The sequence below is a fragment of the Poecilia reticulata genome, linkage group LG1, assembly GCF_000633615.1.
Source record: "Poecilia reticulata strain Guanapo linkage group LG1, Guppy_female_1.0+MT, whole genome shotgun sequence".
Classification (NCBI taxonomy): Eukaryota; Metazoa; Chordata; class Actinopteri; order Cyprinodontiformes; family Poeciliidae; genus Poecilia; species Poecilia reticulata.
In genome coordinates this window covers 7,294,058-7,309,944 of record NC_024331.1, presented here as the reverse complement: position 1 = coordinate 7,309,944, position 15,887 = coordinate 7,294,058, and the positions used below count along the sequence as shown (strand labels likewise).

Below are 15,887 nucleotides of genomic sequence, written 5' to 3'. Positions count from 1 at the left end.
GATAGATAGATAGATAGATAGATAGATAGATAGATAGATAGATAGATAGATAGATAGATAGATAGATAGATAGATAGATAGATAGATAGATAGATGGATGGATATGGGCATAAATAGAGTGGCTGAATGCGCTGCTCTCCATAGTGACAAGAGTATTTTATAGTTGATGAGATATGACATGGGAAGCCAGTGGAGCTGTGGTAGAACAGGTGTGATGTGATGAATTGAGGTGTGATGACACAAGGATTCAAGGATAAGTTAAGGGCGAACCAGTTCTTTATTTCAAGAAGACAATCAGTGAGTGGAAGCATAGAGCTGGGTGTCATCCGTGTAGCAGTGAATGTCCCCAATCTGAAAATGCCTACGTGACAGACATTTCTCATTCAGCAAATACAACAGAGACTCATTTTTAATGGCGCTGCACTTTGACCTACTGTCATAATTATCAGAGTCGGTTTCAAATGTCCCGATTAGGTATACTGAACTGCAAATCTGTAGATAACTAAACGCACTTTTGTTTAAGAAATATGGAAACATTCTAAGCCTTTAGACTGGGAGCAAAAGCAAACAAACCATCTGCAATTCATGTGTTTGGGAAACTCAGGAGGAAATTAGCAAAAAAGCCACAATGAAAGTAGCAGAAAACCTGTGTGTGTGTGTGTGTGTGTGTGTGTGTGTGTGGGTGTGTGCGCGCGTGTGTGTGTGTGTGTGTGTGCGTGCGTGCGTGTGTGTGTGTGTGTGCGTGTGTGTGTGCGTGTGCATAAATGGGAAAGGAAAAAGAAGGCGTTCATTATGGTCGTCATTTTTCTGGCAAGCAAGCAGACAATTAACTAATGGACCCCATATAACTTCCATTATGATATGAAATTTTATCATTTGTCTTTAGATATTTAAAAGCAGCCCCCTTTGGGATTTTTGTATTACATTTAATGCTAAAATTACTCAGAAATATGTAAAACATATGTAAGACACATCATATACATGAAAAACTTGATTTTCTAACATTTTCCCCAGTACAACCTTTTTGGCAGATTTTATTTTTCATTGTAATCATTTCATGAAGATTTGAGTATTAGATTTTGATTATTGTACAATACACAGCTTTCAATATTTACTCTGTGTACTTGGTAATTCAGTACAAAAACATGCCTTTAAACTGGTGACATGCGAGACATTTTACCTTTGACAGCCAAAAAGCACAGTTGACAAATATTATAGTAAAAATATTTCAGATGTAACACGTTTCACATCTGGAACTTATATTGTGCAGTAACATGAAGTACTCAGGAAATGTGACATGAATAACCATTGAATACAATCACAGTGAAATGGGTAAGATGTGAAAAATGTGTGATGAACATGTGAAACAGGAGGGAAAACTTGACCTGTGAAAATTTTCTCACACATCATAGACATTTTGCTATAACTCTATCCAAGTGTTTTTTGTTATTTCACATGTGATGGAATATAAAATAAATAATTTGAACTTTTTGTTATTTCTGTCAAAGTGTTCGGAGAATGGGATCACCATATTGCTGTCAATATTAAAAGCTATTAGTGTCAGTAATAAATACCCGTACGTCTGTCTCAGCATGGCCGAGGGCACAGTGTCGATGGCAGAAGTGGAGACGGCCTTCCAGAAGTTTGCAGTCCATGGAGACACCAAAGCAACTGGGAAGGAGATGAATGGAAAGAACTTCGCCAAGATTTGCAAAGACTGTCACATTATAGACGGCAAGAACGTCACCACTACGGATGTCGACATAGTTTTCACCAAAGTCAAGTAAGACCGAAGCGAGGATTGATTTTAAAATATAATTGAGCAAAATGTCTCAACAGTAAAGAACAGGAGTATCTGTTTCATATTTGGTGATTATTCACACCTGTTTTTCTTTTTCAGAATATTGGAATAACTATTTTGCATAGTCACGTGAAAACGTACAGCGCACCATTTGGTTTTACTTTGTTCAAAGATTTCTTTAACGCATAATTTATTTAATAGTTACCATTTTTATATACCAAAATATATCTCCCTATAAATGATCTTATTCATTTTCACACAGAACCACAATGTGACATGTCTAATTTTGCTACTTTAAAAAAAAAAAAAAAAAACAGCTGGCAACACTGTGTTATTGTAGGGCAAAGTCGGCCCGTGTCATCACGTTTGAGCAGTTCAACCAGGCCCTGACAGAGCTGGCTCCGAAGCGATTCAAAGGCAAAGGCAAAGACGAGGCCGTTCAGCAGGTCTACGGTCTCATTGCTGGGAAGGATCCTGCCAACGCCGGAGTCACTGTAAGTAATTCAGACCCGAGTGAAGTTGGCGCCCCGACCTTCATCAAATCTAACAGAACTGGGGTCAAACCAGCACAAACGTAGTTGAGTTTATTCACACCCATTTTGTTTGACTTTGCACATTTTTGGTTGATCTCTGATGACCTCTAATGAGGGATTTTTTTTTTTATTAATATCTTTAAAATGATAAAGATAAAATGAACATTTTTGCTGCACACACCCTCACAAATGTAACACAAACGTTCAATACCAATGTTGCTAGATTTGGGTAATGTAGTGCAGCTGGTGACCTTTTAACCTTTAAACTTTTCATATCTTCAAAGCAAAAGCAGGACAAATGAAATGTTTTGCTGCAGAAACTTGGTCTCGTTGATTGACACCGATTTTTGTCTGATTCGAAGAACTTGGGGGAGATGGTTGACCTTTCATGACCTCTGGAAACATTTAATATTTCAAATTATAGCAGCACAAACAAATTTTTTGCTGCACAAACCAGCGAAAAGATTTGACACTAATTTTGTTTGATTTGATGGGGGGCAGGGAGGGAAGTCAGATTTTTTGCATTTTTGGAACAGAGTTCCTGGCAGAAAAATTGCTTTTTTTTTCTTTCTTTTTTTTTTTTTGCTTTTTCTTTTGTTCCTTCTGGGTTTTGGATGTTGCAGCTAAATCGATTTTTACACTTTGCGTTGTACGAGGCATAACCTTGGCCACAAGGTTATTTACAACCAGAAATAGCGGTCAATGTGAGATGATCAGCTATAAACGTTCAAGCCTCGACACTCATATTTACACCAGCAGATGGCACTAGCGCATAACATATTCCTTTAACAACGCAGTGAACTCCAGGCTGACGGTTTTCAGTTGGTTTTTTTTGTGCTTTCAGAAAGTTGCCAAAGCAGCAGCAGTGGACAGACTGACTGACTCGTCCAAGTACACCGGCTCACACAAGGAGCGCTTTGACGACTCGGGCAAAGGGAAAGGAAAGGCCGGGCGAGAGGACATTCCAGATACCAGTGGATACGTGTCCGCCTATAAGGGTAGTGGCAGTTATGATGAAAAAGTTAAAAATCCATAACCAAATAAAACCAAAAAACAAAATGAAATTAAAAAAAATTACATAACCAACGCACTGGGAAGTTTTGAGAACAATAAAATGAGCTAAAACAATTTCATGGTGCATGACATCTAAAGATATYATATAATGTATATTGCTGACTTTTATTAGGCAGGAACCAAAGAGAGTGCTTGCTTTCTAGAGCAGTTCTGCTTTACTTTAATTGTGCCTTACTGTAGCTGCAGCCTCCACTGTAAAAGCTTTGAGATATTGTGCTGTTTTACATAAGCTATATTGACTCAATGTTAATGAATTGTTGGTTTTGGTTTTGAGAAGCTGTACTACTAAGAGCCACTATTTATTTGCTACAGTTTATATTCCCATTATGACAATAGCAAAATAATGACATTCTCTTTCGCGTTGCACCGACATGAAAACAAGAAAAACTGCATTAAACTTTACAGATGAAGTCGTGGTGATATACAGTCCTGATGTGTTTTATTCCTTTAACATTGATGTCTTTTTATATGATTAAAAATACAGCAGTTTTTTTATTTATTATTTTAACTTCTGAAGTAAATTGAATAGATGAAGTGAATTTTCCTAATCCGGATGACGAAACATTAAAGTCCCTTTTAAGTCTGTTGTATTCCCTGGTGAAGATCTCCACATAACTTATGAATTAATCTTTCATTGTAGTAATATACCAAATTCAAAAATGTAGAAAAATGCAACCTTACTTTCAGTACAAACTGATGGATGTTTTGAAACATTTACCTGTCAAAAGAGAGAGACGGAGAAGTTTGTGACAGTGAAAACAGGTTGTTAAAGCAGAATGGAGTTTTAGAGTTGGGATAAAACTAAAAGTCATATTACAAAAAGAAATGAATATTACAAGAATAACTATACTTTTGGCAGAGATACAATATTGCCAGAAGAAAGTCTTAAAATTATGAAAAAAAAGTTGTTTTAATGAGGGAGAAAAAAAAATCTTTGACAGACATAAGATTTGACGTGACCAGACCAGGAAGTCTTTTTTTATTTTTTATTTTTATTTAAATGAACAGTGGTTTAAATAATTACTGCATCTCATAATCTGATGTGCCGAAATATTATTTCCTTATTTTTAAAAGAGATATCAAATATAACTTCAAAATATATTCAGTATTCTTTATTTGCATGCAGTTTGGTGTAAAGTCCTCATAAAACACAACTTAATTCTCATATGAAAAAAAAAAATCTATTTTGACCCGATGCAGGCTCGAAGAAAAAGGCCAGAAAGTAGACGGGTCCTATAGACTCCATCTCTTGACAAGCAGATATAAAAGTAGTATTGCTGCAAATTTTGCACTAAAATGTGAAAAGTTTGAATACCTTTTTGAAAAAGATTAAGCTGTCAAGTAACCAACGTGAGGGGCCCGGTCATTGGCCCCGCCCCCCGGCCCGACGCTAACCAACGTGAGGGGCCCGGTCATTGGCCCCGCCCCCCGGCCCGACGCTAACCAACGTGAGGGGCCCGGTCATTGGCCCCGGCCCCCGGGACGACGCTGACTTGTTCCGCTAGTGTTCCAGTGATTTGTACAGGTAAATTGTTAAATATCAGTTTAGGATTTCAATTTGACCCCCTTGACTCACATACTCGAAATTCTCACTTATACCCAGAAAACAAAGGTTTTAATTTTTATGTGGTGTAAAGCGGAGTTTGTTTCCCAAAAGAAATAAAAGCCTTCAAATGAAGGTCGACACTGAATTGTGAAAAATTTATTTCAACAGTTTACTTCCCAAACTTTCTAAAAATACATTTACACCCGTCTTTGAATCACAACGTGGCTCCAGTCAAAGAAGAGCACAGTTCAAGTTGGACAAAGTTTTCTGCGTGCTCCTAAGTTTAAACACCACGTCGCATGCAAGGCTCTTCTGTTCAGATCTACTCTTAATCTGCGTCACTTTAAATACCTCATACGGTGGGATCAAAACTTCTGCTTCCGACTCTCCAAACTTGGAGTACAGCGAGACGTCTGCTCCCAAACAGGTGGAAATCTCAAAGCACGTTTTGTCACCAAACCTGTACGGACGCTGATAGCCAAGCAGTGAGCTGGAGGTAAAAGAGCCAAAGCGGATCTGCTTGTTAAGGACATCTTGGCTGAAGTCGCCGTCGACCCTTCGATAGCCAGTCAGGCACCTTTCCAGGGCGCCTCTGCGAGCGCCGAGCCTCTTCAGGGCACTCGTAAGGAAGAAGTGCAGAGTGTGGTATCTGAATGCGGTTTTGTACGTCATCTTCTGACTTCTAACCGCCTCGTTGAACTCCGGGTAGACTTCGGGTTTGTCCGTCGTGTAAACATAAACAGCCACGATTTCCTCCTTCGCCAGGGTCCTGGAGGGGGGCTTCCCGTGTTTGGGTCTCCATTTCTTGTTGTAGTGCTTCTCTGCTTCGTTCCAGGCCAAGGAGAAATTCGAGTTTTGGTTTTTTTCACTCGGGAGAAAGTCAGTCCTCACTTTACGCTCCATGTCGTCTTCGCAGCCAGCGTACGCGTCGTCCACTGAGTCCAGAGCCATGTCCAGGTAAAACAAGCTCTGCCAATAGTGACAAATGTTCATTAAGAGGGTTTTCCTTCAGAATGTGATAACCCATTGAGATGTGTGTTTTGACAAAATTAACCAAGAGGACACTTTTGCTTACCTTTGCCGTTTCAGTCAAGGCTCCCAATGTTAGCACCACTGCTAACCAAACCGCCATTTTTGACGTATTAAAGGAGTCGTTGTTACAGTGGAAAACAGTTTTCACTTCAAGGTTCTCAAAATGGTTAAATTACATGAAGTTTGATTAATTTGTAAACAAATGTCTTATTTTTTACACCTTTTTTTTAAGTGCTTAAACGGTTACTACCTCACTTAACAGCATCGGTTCCGGTGGTTATTTTTTTTACAACAAAAAAAGTACTTTTTCAGACTTTTCTTAAGTTGCACATTTAGACTCCATTTTAGTGAGGACAGCCCTTCTGCATGTTTGGTACCAGCTGCAAATCATCTTAATCAGCGTTAGTGCTCCTTTAAAGACTCTGGTCTTTGACTGCAGTGAATAGGAAATAGCTGAGATTATTAGGAAGATGATGCAACTGATGCATAGTTAAATTGTGTGTAAGCAACCAAGCCTAGTCAAAGTTAGCTAACGTTTTAGAAACGGATCACAAATTTCACTACATTATGATGGTTTGGATTGTGATTCTCCTATTAGCAAAATACATTGCCTTGCATAATAATAGCTGAAAACTGTTGTAAGTGAAATCGCTGGACAAACAAAATCTGTAATAAAGACACACAAAGGTACTCGAATAATCGATTACTCGATTACTAAAATATCCATTTACAACAGCCCTAATTAAATTATAAAGCAAACACACAAACCTCACGTATTTTTGTGAGATTTATTAAAACAGAATAGTCTAACAGGAAATATAACAGATGTTTATTCCAGCTATGAAACAGTTTTTTTCTTTTAAAAATTGTTGGTTCAGATCAGTAAATATATATGGAACCATTTCACAACAAATATCTAATATAAAACAGTTAAAATGTATTCATTATCACATCCTACTTGTCCAATACAATTCAGTCAGATTCAGACTCATTTACACATTCAGTCAAGATCAAATGAAATTGCAGTTTAAAATAATCAATTACAGATTATTATTTTATGGCAGTTAATATTTTTTCTATCAAATAGGAACAGCTGTTTGCTTCAAGTAGTCAGGTTAGTATCTTGAGCAAGCATTAAGTGACAGTGGGAAGGAATGATCTGCTTTCAGCAATATATTGAGTTTCAAAATATAATGCATACATATGTCATTAAAAAAATTATGTGTGTCATAGAAGGAGAAGTATATAAATAAATATTAGGAATTTAATCAATACATTATTTTTATAATTGTGTAATTGTTCAGTGAAGGTTAGCAGTTAATACATGTTGCAATCAATTTAAGTAATCATTATATGACTTCTTTCTTTATTTTTTGCATGTTTGGACTTCCATAAAAAAGTAAATCTCAATCTGCCATTATGGGTTGTGACAAAGAAAAAGCACAGCAGCATGGGTTCAGGATTACTTTGATTAATCACAAAATGATAGTGTACACAAAGTTTATGATTTTAACATAAACTAATGTGCTCTTCAAATATTTTATGTTCCTTTTATGAAATTAGTTTTACACTTGAAACTGTTCCTAATTTCAAGTTTAACAAATTAGGGACTGAAAATGTGAACATTCACTCTTGTATGTTTCTTATGATTATATTTAATATGTAAAATAAAAATTAGGCAGACTAGAACTGAATTATGTCTGACTTTGCACAATGCAGGTTGTATTTTTTGGACATTTCATCACAAATCTGACTCGTCAGTGAGAGCACAGTTTAAATTCAAAAGTATTTTGTTTGTGCTCTTCAGTTTGTAGACAACCTCGCATGGAAGGGAATTCTTCCTAGATCTTTTCTGTATGTCTGTTACCTTAAAAACCTCATACGGAGGGATCAGGACCTCTTTTTCTGATTTAAACTTGGAGAACTCTGAGATGTCTGCTCCAAAGCAGGTGATAATTTCAAAGCATGATTGGTTACCGAATACCCAAGGAGAAGAATAACAACCCACTGAGCTGGAGGTAAAGCCACCGAAGCGAATCTCACTGTTGATATCCGTTTCGAATCTGCAGTCGGTTCTCCTGTAGGAGGTGACACACTCCTCTGCATTGCTCTTAAGGGAGCGTAGGGCCATGGTGAGGTAGAAGTGAAATGCGTGATATTGAAATTTGGTCATGTACTCAGATTTTTGTGTTCGGACCGCCTTATTGAAATCGGCGTATATTGGAGGCATTCCCAGGGTGTAAGCATGAACAGCCATGATTTGTTCTTTCTTCAGCACTGAGGTGGTGGTCGCCCATGTGTTATTGTAGTACTGCTCCGATTTATTCCAAGCCTTTCCAAAATTCCCTTTTTTCTCCTTCTCTAACCACTTTGCCACTTCTTCTTCCATCTCATCTTCACAGCCAATGTACATGTCGTCAACAGAGTTCAGAGCTAAATCCAGTGGGAATGAGCCGCTCTAAGCAGAAAACAAAGGAAACATGTTACTGATTATTAATATTTATTGTTGCGTTTGCACTTATAAAAACATTCCCCAAAATAATGCACCTCTTACCTTCTGCTGTGGTGCCAGAGCCTCAATGCGGCATCCGTATGATGGCAGGACCACTGTCCAAATTATTATTGCCATCAAGACAAAAATAAACTTTTTGTTTAACAGCATGTTAAAGATTTCTTTGTGAGTCAGTCACTCTTAAAAAAAAAACTGTGATTTTCCTGTTCCAATTCCCAATCGAGCAGAAATAACTGGAGCCTGTGACTTTGGCTTGTGACCTGAAACTGTTTTCAAGCTCCTCCAAAACTCTGATGTTGCTCTGCTGTAGCTAGTCTTCCATCTTCTTCCTGTAGCTGATCTTCCCATGTATGAACTAAGATTCTGTTAAGACCAGCATACATAGAGTTATAATAATCCAAGCAAAAGCTACAACTTGCTTCAAAAAAGTCCTTTGTTTGAATGTAGCACTTCGCTTCTGAGGTGGAAAAAGCTCTTCTTCACTTTTTCTTTGATCGGTTTGTCAAAAATGAGAAGCTGTCAGAGACAGTTTCTCTTTCGTTTTCAGGAGATGCAAATCTGAATGTTAAAATCTACAGTTCTATTTACTTATGTTTGAACAGTGGTTTAGTGTTGTACTTTTTGTTTAACATGTTGAGAAGCTGATGGTGGCTGACTAGCTAATAGCTAAGGAATTAGAGAATAACATACCTATAGCTTTATACTACGATAAACATATGTTAGGAAACATTACTAAGAGGAGGTATTTTAAACATTATCAAGAATTATACTGTGTAATCAGTGTTAAAATTTCTCTTCCACTTTGAATTTACACTGCTAATTTTAGTATCAAGACTTTTCTATTGAGTTACAACTTTGTGTTATATTTTTGATCCATCCGTTTTGACATCATATTTTCTAATATCCCTACTTAAAAAAAGTTTCATTATTCTGGTATTTAATGCAATAAATTTGAGGAAACAAGCAAAAAAGTATCTGTACCTGAGATGTATAAAACCCATCTGAATGGATGAAGGCTGACACGGAAATCCTTCAATAAAAGGGTATAGGAAACTGCTAAGAAACAATAAAGATTGAATCTTTGTCTTTAAATGTTTTATTTTAAGGTTCTGACTCTGGGAGTCAGAAAAGCAAAGCCCCGAAATGAAGTTGTACATAAACCTTTATACGCTTCAGTTAGTCACATCCTGTTTTTACACACACACATATAGGAAAGAACATAACAAAGGGAAAATACTCAGCCTCTTTCAGAAACAGAAAATAAAACTCGATGCATTGAAATACACATAAGCGGAAACCTGCTTGCGCTCTGTGGTTTTCACCCACTAGATCTGATCTATTGAGAGCTCCTGCTTAACGTGTATACGCGTATTGTGTACATGAACTTGCAAAGGAAATGAAACAGACACATCTATAAAAATTAGAATGCAGACATGTGTATCTGCATTCTCTCTGCCAGGCTGGTAAATCATTTTCATTGACCTTAAAAAAAAAAGTTTTTTTTTTCCATTTGTTATTCATGTTTATACCAGCAGATGGTGCTAGTGCATAACATGTTCCTCTGAAAATGCAGTGAAATCTAGACTGACTGTATTTTGTGTATTCCTTTTCATATCTAAACTGAATGAAGTGTAAAGTTTGTACTCTGATGAAATGGAAAAGGAAAGTGAACACAAAGTTTATGATTGTAACACAAACTAATGTGCTCTTCAAATATTTTATGTCCCTTTTATAAAATTAGTTTTACACTGGAAACTGTTTCCTAATTTAAAGTTTCCAGGGACTGTAAATGTGAATATTTACTTTTATGCTTGAAACGATAATCCTTTATTTTCAAATCAAACTTATGTGTAAAAACTAAAATTGGGAACAATGCTGCTTGTATTTATTGGGACATTTCATCACTAATCCGGCAGACAATCTTTAGAGAGAGCACAGTTTAAATTGGAACGTCGTTTTTTTGTGCTCTTCAGTTTGTAGACAACCTCGCATGGAAGGGAATTGTCCCCAGATCTTTTCTGTATGTCTGTTACCTTAAAAACCTCATACGGAGGGATCAGGACCTCGTTTTCCGATTCATACATGGAGAACTGTGAGATGCCTGCTCCAAAGCAGGTGATAATCTCAAAGCATGATTGTTCGCCAAATTTAGGAGAAGCATAAGAACCCACTGAGCTGGAGGTAAAGCCACCGAAGCGAATCTCTCTATTCGCTTCGGTGGCTATTTCAAATTCGCAGTTGGTTCTCCGGTAGGTGGTGACACACTCTGCTGCATTGGGCTTGAGGGAGCGTAGGGCCATGGTGAGGTAGAAGTGAAGTGCGTGATATTGAAATGTGGTCTTGTACTCGGAGCTTTGCGTTCGGACCGCCTTATTGAACTCGGCGTATATTGGTGGTTTTTCCAGGGTGTAAGCGTGAATAGCCATGATTTGTTCTTTCTTCAGCGTTGAGGTGGTGGCCTCCCATTTATTGTTGTAGTATTTTTGTGCTGCACGCCAAGCCGTTCTAAATTCACCCTTTTTCTCCGTATTTAGCAGACTGGCCACTTTTTCTTCCATCTCATCTTCGCAGCCGCTGTACATGTCATCAACAGAGTGTGGAGCTAAATCCAGTGGGAACGAACAACTCTAAACAGAACACAAATGATACATGTTGCTGATTATTAATATTTATTCTATCCATTAAAACAGTCCCCAAAATAATGCACCTTCTGCTGTGGTCCCGGAGCCCCAATGCAGGAGCTGAATGATAGCAGGACCACTGTCCAAACTGCTAGCATTGCCATCTTGTGTCAGCAGACAACTAGAAAACATGACAGAAAGGAGCTTTTTGTTTAACAGCATGTTAAAGATTTCTCCATGTGTCAGTCAGTCTGTGTAAAAAATTAAAAAAAAGCAGAAATGGCTGGAGCCTGTGACTTTGGTTTGTGACCTGAAACTTTAAATGTAGGACCTCAGTTTACTAACTCTTCTTGGCTGGAAAAATCTCTTCATTTTGTTTTACTCCGTTTCTCATATTGAGAACTGTCAAAGGCCATGCTACGTTTTTTGTTTATGGATAGAGTATAAATTTTAAAATCTACAGTTCACTTTACTTATTTTTGAACAGTGGCTCAGGGTTGTACTTTTTGTTTGAAGTTTTCAAACACATCTATAAATGGTGGCTGGCTGTAGCTGATAGCTCAGGGGTCAGAGGATAATGTATCCATAGCTTCATAGTACCTTAAAGATTTGCATTAGGAAATTTGGTAGATTTAGTAGATTTATAAGTAAAAAAAAAAAAAGCAGGTATGAACAGACACAAACATCTTAAACAATATTTTCAAGAATTATTCTATGTGTAATTATGTTAAAATTTCTCCTCTACTTTGAATTTACCAAACTGGTACATTGGTAATCTTACAATCAAGACTTTACTTTTGGTTTACAACTTTAAATCATATTCTTGATCCATCAGTTTTAACACCATATTTCTTAATATCCTTCCTTAAAAAACATTTCATTATTCTGGTATTTAATGCAACACATTTGAAGACAAACAAAAAAATATTTGTACCTGAGATGTAGAAAATGCTTCTGTATGGATGAAGACCCCCTGAATTTTTTTTTTTTGCCAAAACGCAAAGTAAAGCGTAAGATAAGAATGTTAAAAAGTAGGAACAAAATCAAGAGAAAGTATAAAATTCAAAAGTTTTGAAGGACTAAACTCGAGAAACTGTCTTCTCTCTATCGTTTGGGATTTTATACAGAAAAAAGAAGGAGGAGTTCTCAAGCTAACCATCAGCTGATGGTTTCTACACAATACCAAAAACTGAAGTCTTGTCTGTAGAGGAATAATATCACGTAGTTTTCCCTTTGTAAATTTCAACTGAGTTGCTTGGCATCCTAACTATCTCATTGGCTGCAGTGTGTAGAACTCATGCAGGTCAAAGTCACCATCTGTTTCTATCTCTAATTCAGAGCAATACTTGCACCCTGATCAGAGCCGACATGTTCCAATTAGGCCTGAATTGGAACATGTCGGGGAAGGGAAAGTTGGATATTTACTAGTTATTTACTAGTTACATTGTTGAATTTATTGCACATCCATTAGTGATTTACCACAAATTGGAAGCATGTTAACATGTTCGTGGTACGTTTAGGCTGGCTACTGAACACTTCCATTCCTCTGAATGCCTCACCTCAACAGATGTSTTCTCAAGAGGCTGAAGGTGCATGACCTGTAGAGAGAAGTTCAAACAGTGTATGCTTGTCAACCTTTAACAGCCGATCAATAGAAAGTGCCACATCATACCTTTATGTTTCTTGTCTTCCCATAAACTTCTGCTTTTCCAAAGACCTGTACGTGTCATGAACAAGGAGTCTGGTTTTGAAACGATGGCGATGAGTTCAGCATCTGGCTGTTTTGATGCTCTGCCTGCCCATATTAGGGCAGAGTGCTGTGGGATGGGTAAGCCTGGATGGACTATAGGTACAGGGTTTGGAGGTTGAGGGTACCTGCTGTCATCCCCATAGTGGCTGAGGTCATGGCAGCTACTCTCCCTCCTGGCACATTGGGGATCTCTGTGAGGTTTCTGGATTCAATCAATATGGTATATGTGGACATGTGTGGGACTAGTGAGGTGAAGTTTGCATGCCAGCCCCAAAGCATTTACCCCTCCTCCTTAACAAACACAACACCATACTTTGGTAACGTTGTGTGTTGTGGGGTGAATCACCTTGCAGGCATGGATAGAGTGCTGTGCAGCCCCTCCACCTGTATACACTTTGCTACGTTTGGCCCCGTTCAGCACCTCAATTTTAACACACATTGAGCTTACTGTCGGTAAGTTGAGTTTTGCACATCCCAGCCACAACTCCAGTTTTAATACACTTTAGACAAAAGCATCTACATTCATCACAAGACTTCACAGTACCACAAACACACATGCAAACACCGATCTGGGACAGAGGAGGGCTTGGTGTGCCACCTCAGCACCTGTGCTGCTTAAATGTTTATTGGAGGTGTGGGGATGACATGGGGGCTATTGAAATGGGGGACTAACACTTTTTGATGGGGTGCTGTTCGTGTGGAGGTTGGTCCATGATAGGAGCGTCGGACTTCCATGGACAGCCTGTGGCTGTGGACCGCAATAGTTTGACTCTTCATATCCAGCTTTGGGGTTCTGACCCAGGACATCAGTTTCCTCCTCACCAGAGATGAACAAAGATGTAGTGATAAACAGTGAATGACGTAGGGAGAAAGGATGAAGGTGGAAGAGCATATGGACCGGGGAAGGGAAAGGTGGTAGGAATGAGGGACAAAGATGAATGAGATGAAGGAAAGGGAATTTTGGATGTGGATGTGAGGAACAGAAGAAAAATTAGGCAGGGATGCGGGATAATTATTAAAATCTGTATGGGTCAAGAAGGTAGAGATAAGGAAGATACAACATAGGATGAAAGACGTATGAATAAGGAAAAAAGGAGATGGGATGAAGGATAAAGGCAAAGGATGCAGGTACGGAGGAATAAAGTGGTTGGGATAAAGGATGAGGATGATTGAAAAGGGAATGTAAGTTAAAAGAGGTAGGGACTGGTATAACGATGGAGTAGGTGAGTAATTGTGGGAAAAGGGTAACAAAAGTCTTGGGTGACGGTGGTAGATGGGAAGGAGGTGCAAACAAGAATATAGAAGGATATATATGAAGTTTCCAAATAAATCATTAGTTATTCAACCATCATAGTTAGATTTGTCAACCACTCAAGTTGTTAAGCAGCAAGTGTCATATTTACTTTATGCTGCTTTTGTGGTGTACACCAGACCCTTGTGCGTGACGTTAACAATAGAGGAAAAGTTTCCAACCACAAACGGGAAGCTGTAATGTTTGTCACTGGGCGTCTAATCTGGTGTTTCATGCTGTGTTTGAGAAATGTACCATACACCTGTGATTCTGCTAAAGTCCTCTTCCTAAATACGTGATTCAAAGCAACACTGGTCTGTTGAGGATAATGATTAAATATCCACATGAAAGAATATCTTTTCTCATTTTTTTACACTGCCACATTTTTACAACTCGCATACCAACTGCTAACTCAGGTTAAATATTCACTGCAGCAATAATTTAGGAAACGACACATTTTAATTTACAAACACCTTCCCAAATACCATTTTGTTAGCACTGTTCATATACAGGCATGAAACAACCATGATAATGCTCACTTTCACTAAGATGGTCAATTATTAACAACATTATTATCAAAGACAGCCGATCTGTCTTTTACACATGTATTTACCTATTACGAGTATGTTTATAGAGTAAAAAATAAAAATTTGCAAATCAGTGGAATCACACCGTATTAACTTTATTGAAATAGTTCTTATATTAAAACTGGGGTTTCTTCACAATGAAATTATTAGTCATAAGAAGCATCCTGTCATGATCCGTATTTCTGTGTGTTTATTTTGAGTTTTTTCTGTGTGGTTCCTGTTACCTGTGAGTCTCTGTCCTGTCCTCCCCGTTGATTGTTTCCCAGACTGTCTCGTTCCCTGTGATTACCCTCCCAGTGTATTTAGTCCCACCTGTTGTCTGTGTTCCTGGTCGGATCCTTGTCAATTGTTGTCTTCGTCTAACGTCGTCTCGTCTGCCTTACCTGTCTTACGTTTGTTCTGCGCATATCGTCTCACTCGCCAGTAGAACTGTCAAGTCAAGTCCTGGCTTGTAGCTCTAGTTATGTCCATGTCGTCAGTTGCTACCGGCATTTAGCTGAATGCTAGTTTACTGCCGTGCCGCCTGTACCAGGACTGCTTCATCATTAAATATCTTCATCTTCACCATAACCTGGGTCTCAGCATTCATTCCTCACCACTACCAACCACCCTCCCAGACAGAAGGATCCGACCAAGAAAAGGTGAGGATCGCTGCTAGAACATCATGGGCCCAGAGAACTGGAGTGATTACAAGGATGCGGACTACCACCAGCTCCTCAATCAATACAGAGGTCATCCCACCTTGTTTGACTTAGTGTTGGGACTTTATGAGATCTACCAGGATCAAAAACGACCTACCACCACTCTGTCACCTCCAGTGTCCGCTTCATTTCCGCCAGTTCCCATTCCAGAACCTGCTTCGTTTCCCCGTCTGTCGTCTCCAGCCTCCACAGTCTGCCCATCACTCCGACAGTTCCAGCTTCCGCTCCAGCCGCCACCCCATGCCCTACACCAGTCGCCCCAGTTCCCCTGGCCATGGGGTTCCAGGTAGCCAGGCTGGCGCCTGGTCGGCAAGCGGCACGGCTGGTGGCATGGCCTGCGCCTGCTCCGTCCGAGCCCCCAGAGTCTGCTCCGTCCGAGCCCCCAGAGTCTGCTCCGTCTGAGCCCCCGTCTCCAGAGTCTGCTCCGTCCGAGCCCCCG

The 15,887-nt window shown here is 38.9% G+C and overlaps 4 protein-coding genes across 7 annotated transcripts in view; 1 reads left to right on the top strand and 3 right to left on the bottom strand.

The window, feature by feature from the left end:
- Positions 1 to 3,830, top strand: part of tppp2 (tubulin polymerization-promoting protein family member 2) — a 4,817-nt gene extending 987 nt beyond the window's left edge. For both annotated transcript variants that reach the window (XM_008418199.2, XM_008418281.2), the window contains exons 2-4: positions 1,592 to 1,783; positions 2,142 to 2,295; positions 3,179 to 3,830. In XM_008418199.2, the coding sequence (XP_008416421.1) occupies positions 1,593 to 1,783; positions 2,142 to 2,295; positions 3,179 to 3,370 (537 nt within the window). In that variant the 5' untranslated portion in view covers position 1,592 and the 3' untranslated portion in view covers positions 3,371 to 3,830. The remainder of the gene's footprint in view (positions 1 to 1,591; positions 1,784 to 2,141; positions 2,296 to 3,178) is intronic.
- Positions 3,831 to 5,082: 1,252 nt separating this feature from the next.
- On the bottom strand, positions 5,083 to 6,554 carry LOC103470788 (ecto-ADP-ribosyltransferase 5-like). The gene is made up of 2 exons (XM_008419491.2): positions 6,030 to 6,554; positions 5,083 to 5,923 (listed from the first exon to the last, which is right to left on the bottom strand). Exons 1-2 carry the CDS (start codon positions 6,084 to 6,086, stop codon positions 5,186 to 5,188), a joined length of 795 nt encoding a protein of 264 aa, XP_008417713.1. The 5' UTR covers positions 6,087 to 6,554; the 3' UTR covers positions 5,083 to 5,185.
- Positions 6,555 to 6,730: 176 nt separating this feature from the next.
- Positions 6,731 to 10,206, bottom strand: LOC103470708 (ecto-ADP-ribosyltransferase 5-like). 2 transcript variants are annotated; one of them, XM_008419375.2, is made up of 3 exons: positions 9,480 to 10,206; positions 8,541 to 8,861; positions 6,731 to 8,444 (listed from the first exon to the last, which is right to left on the bottom strand). In XM_008419375.2, exons 2-3 carry the CDS (start codon positions 8,646 to 8,648, stop codon positions 7,728 to 7,730), a joined length of 825 nt encoding a protein of 274 aa, XP_008417597.1. In that variant the 5' UTR covers positions 8,649 to 8,861; positions 9,480 to 10,206; the 3' UTR covers positions 6,731 to 7,727. The 2 variants fall into 2 exon arrangements, with proteins under 2 accessions (XP_008417597.1, XP_017161276.1); XM_017305787.1 differs by having other exon boundaries at positions 8,541 to 10,206.
- A 97-nt stretch (positions 10,207 to 10,303) lies between these two features.
- Positions 10,304 to 15,887, bottom strand: part of LOC103470628 (erythroblast NAD(P)(+)--arginine ADP-ribosyltransferase-like) — an 8,547-nt gene continuing 2,963 nt past the window's right edge. Inside the window, exons 2-3 of one of the 2 annotated variants that reach the window (XM_008419269.2) lie at positions 11,206 to 11,300; positions 10,304 to 11,125 (exon numbers count right to left, since the gene is read on the bottom strand). In XM_008419269.2, the coding sequence (XP_008417491.1) occupies positions 10,403 to 11,125; positions 11,206 to 11,283 (801 nt within the window). In that variant the 5' untranslated portion in view covers positions 11,284 to 11,300 and the 3' untranslated portion in view covers positions 10,304 to 10,402. Of the gene's footprint in view, positions 11,126 to 11,205; positions 11,348 to 15,887 lie in introns of those variants that run through there. The other variant, XM_017305800.1, reaches the window with a different exon arrangement.